Source organism: Nestor notabilis, unplaced genomic scaffold (genome assembly GCF_000696875.1).
Source record: "Nestor notabilis isolate BGI_N333 unplaced genomic scaffold, ASM69687v1 scaffold25239, whole genome shotgun sequence".
Lineage (NCBI taxonomy): Eukaryota > Metazoa > Chordata > Aves > Psittaciformes > Psittacidae > Nestor > Nestor notabilis.
In genome coordinates, this window is record NW_009944524.1 from 3,568 (window position 1) to 14,781 (window position 11,214).

Sequence of the window (11,214 nt, forward strand, 5' to 3'; positions counted from 1 at the left end):
CACGCATGGAGGGAGCACAGGGGAGATAAACAGTAAATCTAGTTGGACTCAGCTAGCAATTACTTTAGCAGATAAAACAAAATATGCAAATATATCCTGAGCACTTAAAGCTGATCTTGCAGACACTGCCTGTCTGTACCCAGACAAAAAAGGACATATGATAATTAGATTTTGAAAGACCATGTGCTATTGCTACAGAGCTAAATATTAAAATGCAAGAAAGCAGACTACCACATGGCACAATTGATTTTTATGGCAGTTCATGTTAAAATGCTCTCTTCTTATATTGCTTTTTAGGTTACCTAGGGTGAAACAAAATTACAGGCTTGGAGACTCTGGAAAAGCTCAGCATCAGCATTTGAGGTAAAAATGAACATACTGAAGTAATCTTGGGAGTGTCCTCCTTGTTAACTTTATGGAACTGATTTGAGTAGAAATTTTCATCAAGATTTTTGCATTTAAGTTTTCAGTATTGATTTAAAAAAAAAAATGACTTCAGAATCTCTCTTTTTTTGGCCTGGGAAAACTCATACTATAGGTGAATATATTGTAGAAATTTTTTATTTTAGATCTTGAACTCTGCAGGTCTGCTTAAATATGGCATTTTTGATGTAAGTTGTAGTTTTATAGAGTGGTTAATATATCTATGAAATCCTTTGTCATGAATGACTATCTTTCCTAATTTTACTTGTTCAGCTAAATGTGATTTTATGCAAATCACAATCTTAATTGCACAATATTTTTACTTTTAATAAAAAAAATACGTGTTAATGTGCTTAGGAAGAAATGGTTGGTTTTTTTTTTTTCTTTTTTCACGAGTTTACTGTATGGTTTCAAAGTGAAATACTTCAAAGAAAGTATGAATTACAATTTTTTTATTTACTTTTTATTTTTTTTACATTTAATTCAACTGAAATGAAAATACATGTTCATGAAGAAAACTGTACAGTTATATAGGACATAGATGGAACGTACTGCTACTGACTTTCTCACAGGAACCGATTATTATAGTAACCTGTAAATAGGATTAGGGAACTATGCTTTCCTTGCACATGTAAACTACCAAAAATTAGCTTTTAAATCACACCTTTAAATTTTTTGTTTCTAATACTAAACAAAAATAATTCATGTTCAGGGTGGACTCAAATTGCTCATTTTCTGTCAGCAGGCTATAGTGTAGTCTTGACACATTTAAATGTTTATGAGCAACTGGATCACTACAATTAACCCTGCTATTATAGTTCCCTTTTGAAACCATTTTTATACTTCATAGGTTTTGTTGTTGTTGTTTTTAAGAGCCGAAGCTTGCAAATTATGTGATAAATCTACAAGCTGATATCATGATGTCAAAGTGCAGTTCGGGAAGCATAAACACAGAGACTGCAGAAATTAAAACGGTAAGATTATGCTTTGCAGTATGGGAGAAGCAGGTTTTTATGTATTGCTTCACTGTGTTCTTCTATTTTATTTTTAAACCTTCTTCAGGACCATTGAGTAAAGTAACTTCTGTGTATGAGGTTACAGAATTTTACCATGAATGTTTTGGGAGAGAACAATGAAAGTAACTAGTTTATTTTATCCATAGGTGGTTAGGTATAGCAGTGGCACAGATAAAAAAAATGTTTGTCATGAAACACATGCTTGGATATTTCTTACAAAGCTGAATATTATTAGAAAATATATGCAGTTTCTTAAAAGGGGGTGCGTATGTGTGTAAATATTTATTGTGGATTTTATATTAAAATGCAGTTATGTTGGTGAAATACAATCAATTGGGGGGGGGGGGGGGGGGGGGGACAAAGCCCTCCCTAAACACCCAAATCTCTCACATAAAGAAAAAAGATGGGTGATACAAAGGGTTAGAATTAGAATTGAATTTATATGTTGCTCCAGATAAGAGATAAAAAGTAAACATTGAGCAAAGTTAAGTGGCAAGTAAATTGTTCAGGCCTTAGTTTCTATAGTATGCTTCAGTTTGAAGTACAGGTTCAGCAAAAACAGAGGAAGAGGCTAGCAGATTAAAGAGACATAGAACAAAAATTGCTATGTGGTTTGATAACATAGAAATGAACACACAGAAATGTATCTATTTCTCTGGTACTGACCTTGCCATACACTTCATGTAAGGAGGTAGAAGAATTTGTATGGCACCAGTACTGCACCACTGATTAAGCAACTACATGGTTAGGACTGTTGCATTGGGCCTTACACATATCATTTTGAAAAATGAGAGTTTGTTCCAGAATCTGGCTGCATGTCTGAATTTGTTAAAGGAGAAACATCCCCTTTTGTAAACTGTTATTCTGAATGCTTCTTGTGCTCTGGTTGTCACTATAAATATGCTAGAAAACTGAATTTTATTTTCACATTTTATTTCTGTACTGCTAAATGCCATACAGCCCATGTATGTTATGCTGATATATAGTGGTATAATCCACTACAGATTGTTGCAGTGTATGGCAGCACAACTTTGTTGGTGTCAACTGTCTTCTGGTTCTGTTGATAGAGCTAGACTAATTGCAACAGAAACTGTTTATTAGGCTTTTGCCTCAAATCTGTGTTTGGTCATACTGATGACTGAACATTAGATGAAGGACTTGAGGGCTTGTGCATTTTTCTGAGTCTGTTAAGGGTCATGTTGTACTCCATTTCTCTTCTGTATACAAATGTTTAGGAGGAGTCTTGACAGGAATTCCAGCTGTTAACTATACTGTATTGATTGTAGAAATGCTTCAGAAGCAGCTCATTCAAATATAGAGCCTCAGTGTAATCTTCATTTAATAATCTCTTTAATGAAACTTTTCTGAACAATAGAGAACAGCCTTTGCTGCTTTGGTATGCTATTAGTGACCAGTGTTCTGCTTGTACTGTTAGAGTTGTTCTGTATCAGGGAAAAATAGAACAAATAAAATTCTTCTAGTTAAAGATGAACATCCACGATGAATATTGGTGAGTGTGTTTAAAAACCAGCTTCCCTGGTTTCCCTTAGGGATGCTTACATTTGAGCTTTGTAAGGATGCTGTTTGCCCTTCTTGAAAGGGAACAGATCTTAAGTATGAATTTTTTTTTTTTTTTTTAATTAAGAATATTCTACGTCCAAATATAAAAATTGTTGTTAGGCAATGCATGTAGTGAACGTCTTTGAAGGATAACAGATAAGTGCCTTGTGCAGCTGCATTGTATATTAAATGTATCATAATAGTAGAGATTTCTCATTCATCATATTGAATAATATTGTTTGACAGTATTTCCTTACTTTATACTTTCTGGACCTCATGTTGTTGTCTATAAACTTTGAATTTTGAGTTGGGAACAGATACCTCAATGTGCTTCAGTTTCGACATATCCTAGATATCAGCTGGTAAATAAAGGGGCAAAAGCTCCTTTCCATGAAAATAAAACTTGTTCACTTGTTTCCAACATGTTTGAGGTTCGGACACTGTTTTTTGTTTTCCCCCCTCCTCCTTGCCTCCCTTTCCCCCCTCCCCCCCCCCCCCCCCAAAAAAAACTGTGTATGGGTTTGGTTTATTTTGGTTTTTTTCAGTAAGTTCTCTGAGAGAACTGAAGTTACAGGAGTAATGTTCACAAAATATGCTTGCGCAGTGCTTTTAGACCATCACAGGAAAAGTCAAATAATTTTAAAAAGTACACTTTTAAAAGCAGATTTAGAAACCAGATGGTGTGGGAATCCTTGTATGTTTACTATCACTTGGGCAAAACCAATTCTTGCCACTGACTGCTTATAGTGTAAGTAGAAGTCACTTTAGTGCGGACTTCTGCAGTAACTCATATGGAACATTCTCAGTGAATATTTGCATTTTGTAAATTAACATTTATATTCATTTTCTACTCTGTATTTTATATTTGTAACATTTCAGAGTTTTGTTTCTGTTTGGTCCTCCATTACCCAAGTAAGAATTTTCTGTGTTATATCTTTCAGCAACTTAATGTTTCATGTAGCACTTGGACATAAAACTTACTTATAAAGAATGTGGTATGCAGACTCTTCAAGTGTTCATGTAAGAGAATATTCAAGCAGCAAGTTGGTTTTGTTGTAGGTTGTTTGTTTTTTTTTTCCATAGATCGTGGTTTATTTGTTTTAGAATAAATGGATTTTATTTTTTCTTTTAACCCCTTGAGGCTGACTTTTTTTTTGGCTGATCTTGAGAGTGCCTTTAGAGCATTTCTAATTTTTGTATTGCAAGGATTATATTGGTACAAATTTACAAATCGGTGCTAGTGATGAAAGCAAATGAAATAAATTGCACATGGCAATAATAAATTTTTGTTCATAATAGGAGATAGTTGTAGCTTTGCATTAACTTGATAATGAGTATAATGCATGCACATGGTGGTAAAAACTTGAAAGATTTATCCCCAGTGCTCTAGTCTCTTCTCTGTTTACTTCACTGTCATTCCATGTTTTAAATAGTCCTTGGAGCAGGACTAGATCCAGGATGTCTTATTTCAGGTGGGTGCCCTGCTTGGTTTGGTTTGTATTCCTTAGTGCAGTAAACCTTGAATTTTTCTTTCTGCACCAAAGGACTGCTTCAATCTGGATATAATCCTGTGACTGAAAAACCTACAGCACAATTCCAGAATTACTGTAGACTGGAAGAAATGGCCGTTAAATGTTGTTGACTGTTCATTCCCAACCTTGTACCCTTTAGAAATTAAGTTCTTTAATTAGTAGAACAAGGGGTTACTTTTAGCTTTCCAGTTCACTGTTCACATAAGTATGTATTGAAGTAAGGACATCAAGTTGTGGATTTGGTTCTTAAAATTATGATGATTAATGGTCATAAAACTGGACCTTTCAGTATCATTTCAGTAGAACAGGTAAGCTTGGGCACTGTGCTGCTTTATCCAGCTTCTGTAACCTAGTCTAAGACCACAGGAAGCAGGACTTGTTTGCAGTGTTTCTCCCTCCAAGTTTGGATTCAGTAAGTTCTTATAGTTTCTTGTTCTACCAGTTTTCAAAATAGCGCAGTGGATAATATGGAGCATCTTAGCAGGTATGTTTATTACTATGGCTGAGCAGGACTCCTTTGGTTTTTCTCTGCTTTACTGTTAGGTGGTTTCGGTTGGCTAGGTTCCGTTGACTTCTGTCCACAAATTCAGAACACATGTACTTGCATCTCAAATGTTTTCAATTTAAAACCTGTTCTTAAGTAGATGTGTGTTTCCCCTTTTTATTTCTAGATGGTCCTGTACTGCTTTTCTTTTATTGAAGAATATTTTTCCTTGCTATTGAAATAGCAACTTAGAATGATACAATTACTTCATTATTCTGGCTTACTCCTGTAATAATGTTGACATTGATCTTGTCAGATCTTATATACTTCCAATACAAATCATACAAATGAAGGCCAGGACGAGGAAACTTTAGCACAGCAGGAAGAAATGTTGATGGTTTAGGCAGGAGAACTTTCTCTTTTTACCTGAGTTGGCATACATTGGGAAGGATTTAAGCTATTTCAAGTGTGTTCTGCCTTAACTGTGTTATTTTGGTAACTAATCATGCAGTTTATCATAGCTAAATCCTCCCTTCTCTCCCCATTCCCCCTTCCCCCCCCCCCTTTTTGTTTGTCAATTTGCAGGGTAATGATATGGTTAACAGTGGCAGGCAATGCTGTTTTACTTGTGCTTAATTTTCAAGGTACAAATGTGCATGTACTTCTCCCAGTGCACTTCAGAGTTTTTGTCGACAATGCTTTTTGACTGTACTTTAAGGCAGGTCTTTTCTGAGAAGATACACAGATACCAAATTTGCAGTATATGTTGTTTCACAGCTTTTCCAGATCAAGCTGGAACCATACATAAGTATAAATCCTCTTGCTTCTCGCAGTGGGGTAGCTAACTTAGTATCGCTATTGTGAAGTGTGTAGCAAAGGAGATGAGATTATTTGTGAATATTGTCTGCTTGGTTTTTATTAGCAGCTTTCTAAAATAAGGTTGGCTTTCTTTTCTTCATTCCCTCCTGGTGATGTGATACAGCTATTTTATATGTTTCCAAGGTTGTATTTATGATTTGGAAAAGAAACACAGGATAGGTGGAACAGTAAACAGGGAGGAGGCACTGCTGATCTCAAGTGATTTATAAAACTAAAGTAGCTGGGTTTAGATAAAAGAACGCTTGAGGAATTATCTTTAACTTTTACTACGCAAAAGGCTTGGGTTTTATTTAGTTGTTTGGTTTTTTTTTTTCCTGGTCCCTTCTAGTGTTGAGCAATTATGATGACACTGATGAGGTCTCATTTTAAACAAAGTAAACAGTAATTGTGTTTCCATGTGAGTTGCTGTATGTAAGTAGAGAAGCAGACCTGAGACTATTTCAGTGAAATACTGTAGTCATGATTAACACTTTGTGTTCTTCAAAGGATTTTTTGTTTCTGTTACCAACTAGTGTGATACTAATTGGAATATGAAAAGAGAAGCTAGATACATCAAAGGGGAGCTTCATCTGTAACCTTGGGGGTGAGAGTCAGGGATGACACCTTTCCCTGTGTTTTCTCCTTTCTCCCCTCCTCTCATACACGTGTGCTGTTACTTCATAGAAAAGCTTCACTTACATTAGCAGTGCCCAGAGTTTCCAGATGCTTTCTGCCAGGGGCAGGGGAAGATTGTGTATCATGCTACTGTCCTTGCTGCATGACCAATTGAATCTCATTAGTCACATACTGATTAACATCGGTATATTTGATGTGCAAATGCTCAGTAGATCAGAATGTCAAGGGTGATCATCTTTGCTGTGTGCAGCTGTATAGTACATATGCATCTTTCTTCCTGGTTGTGTCCCAAGACCCAGAGCTGTGGAATTGCAGTGGAGGAACAGCCATGAAGGCACTAGTTCCAAAGAGAGAGCGAGCTAGAACATCTTAAAGTTGTGCCAGACTTGAACTCTATAAAGTTACTAGTTGAATTGTTAGAACAGAACCTGCATGTGTTTATAGGTGTTGTTTGAAATGTGTAAGAACAGCTTAAAAATCTACCGGAGTCTTTTTGTATTACAACTGAACTGAATAACTGTGTTACTGATTTTGTGTGTAGATTATGCTGTTTTCTATTTGCAGCTAAATAAGACAATATATTGATGCATTTTATCTGTTTAGAAAATCTGGAAGACTCAGTAGCTTAGGTTGCAGGACTGAAAAAGTAAATGAGGAGATTTGCATGAGTTTGGAGATTCGTTCAAAAGCCACTGAAAAAATCAGATAAAATGTCAAGAGCGTTCTTTAGTATGTCCTGTGAAAATGTACATTCATTCTTTTTCTTATTTGGGTGTGGGTTTTGTTGGTTTTTGTTTGTTTATTTGTTATATTTAAATGTGCTTTTAGTAAAGAAATACTATTTTTGATAGAGAGGGAAGTATATTTGTTGCTGAGCCAAAGACAAAGAAGTTGCATTTACCCTTTCGCTAGGTAGTGTTTACTGGTGAATGTTTTGTCTTCAAAAGAGAAATAATTATTTATAATGGAATTCTTTTTTATGGAACAGAACAATATTGCTTCAACCTAACCACATTGTCCTTCAGGACTTCTTCCTCTTTGGAAAAAACGGAGACAAATCTTATCTGACTACTTTCTGTGAAGTGGCATTACTTCTACATGAATTTGCAAGAGGAGTAATCATGTAATTCAATGTATTTTACAAGATACATCCGACATGGAAAACTAAAGAGAATCAGTTTGATCTCTTTTGTCAGTGATTCCCGTAGTTATTTAATGTTAGTTAAGTTGGAGTATAAATCAGTGTTTAAACATGGCCCAATTACAATACTTAAAAATGTGAATATACAATAAAGAACTAAGCTGTTGTATTAGTTGAAGACTGTAGTAAATAAAATTTCATCTCCATAATAAAAAAAACTAATACCTTTAATTGTACAGCTTTACTTGTAATCTCTAAAAGTGGTTATTTCTCATAACCATTGGCAGTTAATATTTTCTAGTAGGTAACAGACACTTTTCTCAGTTTTTTTTCTTTCTTACTGCACATTTGCAAAACTTAACCAACTTTTCTGTTCTGTAGAAAGCAAGGACGTTTCTGTACAATAGAATGATAATTAGCTTTTTCTCACTTACATCTAACGAATGACCAAATTTGAAAGCATTATCAATTTTATGCATTTCTTGTTTTGAGATTGATGCTGGAGTGAACATAGAGCATCTAGGAATTTTCAGGAAAACTAGCTTTGGAAAATACTGTTTTGTTGAATAGGGTATGTATCAGATTTGAAGGGAGGAAGGTATTCAAGATTTTTAGATTTGTTGCAGTATGTTTGTATTCTACTTCAGCAATATTTTTTACGTTGTCAGGCCTTAATCAGTTTCTGTGGGCAAGGTAGATTCTATTTTTTTCTAAACCTTGATCATTCCTGACAGACAGCAAACACTTTAAAAAAAAGAAAAAAAAAGCCCAGTGATGAGAACGTCACTGCCTTAGTAGGAAAGTGTTCTCCATAATTGTTATCAAGTTGTGCATGGTTGGTTTGTTTATCAATTAGAATATCTTTCTGGAAATTGGTGGCTAACCTGATACGGTTCCCTTTCTCAATTAGTCCTTACCAGAGTCATCAGCAATTACTTACAATACTTCTGCCAGTCCTTAAACAGATAAGCTTATCAATCTGTTGATTTGAAAGTACTGAGGTTCTTGTGTAGTTCGTGTTCTTTTCCCGCAGATTAGAATAAAGTTCCTGTTTGTGCGTGTGTAAAGCTTTAAGTGGTCATAGGGACATTTTGACTGGAAAGAAAAATGGAAAATGTGACACTTATTTATGCATGTGCTCTAGAAAATTAATATTTTTCTTTCCTGAAGTGAAGCTTAAACAGCTTTATTATTTTAGAAAACTGTTCTTAAAGGTATTTTAAATGGGATTCCATTAGAACATAAATGGAACTTTATATTGAAATGTATGTGTGTAAATTCAAATGCATAGAATGAACTTTGCCCTCTAAAGTACAGGTTCTTTTTAATTTCTTTGGTACCTTAATACACACATCTTTAAGTTGAAAAGTGTCTGTAAATTTCAAATTAACATTTTCTGCTGAAAATAGTATGATATTAGCACATACTGGAACTAAAAGCAAGTAGTATCCTTTTCTTACACTAAGTTTTCTCTTCTTGCTTTATATTGTGACTATATTTAATACTGTTCCTTTTTCTTCTTATAGTAGGCTGTGCTGGAGCAAAAATGCAATGAAAGAAACACTGGATGAATGAATGAAAAGCCCTGCTTTGCAATCCCTCAGCATGGCGGGACTGCAGCTCATGACCCCTGCTTCCTCCCCAATGGGTCCATTTTTTGGACTACCATGGCAACAAGAAGCAATTCATGATAACATTTACACGCCAAGAAAATATCAGGTACAAAGGATAATACTAATACAGTAACGTCAGAAAAAAAGTATAATGAAATCCATTAACTTAATGGGAGAAGAACTAGGGCAGCTGGAGAATGTGTGGTGTTGTGCACAGTCTAGGCGTGTCTCTCGCAGCTTCACCTGTTGCAAGTTAATTGTCTCTCTTTTCCTTTTGCTTGGCTGTGTTCTATGTTTGCAATATCCCCCATTCCTCTTCCTTAGTTTGCTCTAATGAACAGAACATCTGTTAAGCTGAATATTCTCTTCCTGCTCTGCCATGCTTTTAGGGACAAACACGGTAAACATTACACTGTGCCTCTCAATTGTATGCATATAATCATGTCTTCTTCCACCTCTGACCTTTTGTCTTCTACAAAGTAAATCTTGATTATTTTTTTTATTTTTTTTTCACATACTGGTCAAAGCAGATCAGTGATGTCAGAAACCCCCTCAGAGCACTCTGATTTTCATTTTGTTAAGGAAAGCTATTTCTGAGCTCTAGAATTTCAGTTCTTTTTGCACTGCAGAGGTGCCTGAAAGCTAGCATTTGGTTAGTATTACTGAAAAGACTTGGATCGTCTTGAGCTAATATACTTACTTATTTGGGTGACTCAATGTATGCAGTTAGACTTAAAAGCTCTAGCTTCCTTCTTCACATAATATATCTAGCAACAGAATCATCTATTAAGAAGATAATAGTTAGCTACTTAAAATAGCAACAAATTGTGATACTAAAGGAATTTAGATTTAGAAACTAGACTATAATGTCTTTTTGAAAGACTGTGACAGTACTTTCTTATGAAAAGAGGTGTTTGAATTCTGTGGCAGTGATAGAATGTTTAGAAATACTGCTGACTTGCCTGTAGTTTATTTACTGCTTGTGTAATTTTTGTCAGCTTTTTTTCTGCTGCAAATAAGGACATTGTTATTTCTTAAATCTAGGTTGAACTGCTTGAAGCAGCTTTGGATCATAACACCATAGTCTGCTTAAACACTGGCTCAGGGAAGACTTTTATTGCAGTACTACTCACTAAAGAGCTGTCCTATCAGATCAGAGGGGATTTTAACAGAAATGGGAAGAGAACTGTGTTCTTGGTCAACTCAGGTAAGAAGAAAAAGCATACTGAATTCCTAAACGTGCTGCTAATATTTTCATTCCTTAATAGGAGTTGCGTAAAAGCAAAGTTGGGAGAAACTTTATGCAGAAGTCTTAGACAGCAAGGATGTGATACCTTTCATCTTTTGCTTCTAATCAATGTAATATAACCTGTTTATGACATCTTCTGTTTCCTGGTATAAAATTAAGACACTGAATCTGAAGTGTAATTTAGTTACCAATCTGTTCTCTTGCTGTGATTTTTACCTGGAGGTAGTTTTCATGAACACCTGACTTAACATTAGTCTAAGCTAAAGATTGTTATCACACATGGTGCTAGGTAACATGATACTTATCTTGAAAATTAATATATGAAAAGACCTTTATGTGATTTGGATTTATTTTTTATTTTTTAGCAAATCAAGTTGCTCAGCAAGTGTCAGCTGTCAGGACACATTCAGATCTTAAAGTAGGAGAGTATTCAAGTTTAGAGATAACTGAATCATGGACGAAAGAGAAGTGGAGTCAGGAATTCTCTAAGCATCAGGTAATTTATTAAGTATAAACTACACAAGCAGAATCTACAGTAAGTTGGGCTTGATCAGAAGTGATTTCTTCCAATTATATGTTAACTTTTTTCAAATTTAGCATATTGTATTATTTGTATGTGAATTTTGAGGCAAAGCATGTATAGGTATTCTCAGCCCTTTCTGTTATAATCCTTCCTCCCTGCTTTCCCCCCACCCTTCCTGC

General features: G+C 35.1%; 1 protein-coding gene across 1 annotated transcript in view; it reads left to right on the top strand.

The window, feature by feature from the left end:
- Window positions 1–295: 295 nt before the first annotated feature.
- The window catches only part of LOC104411912 (endoribonuclease Dicer-like), a gene marked incomplete at its 3' end in the record, with an annotated part of 41,644 nt that continues 30,725 nt past the window's right edge, over window positions 296–11,214 (top strand). The window contains 5 exon segments of the mRNA XM_010022459.1: window positions 296–363; window positions 1,297–1,397; window positions 9,177–9,369; window positions 10,308–10,470; window positions 10,878–11,008. Of these exon segments, the coding sequence (XP_010020761.1) occupies window positions 9,226–9,369; window positions 10,308–10,470; window positions 10,878–11,008 (438 nt within the window).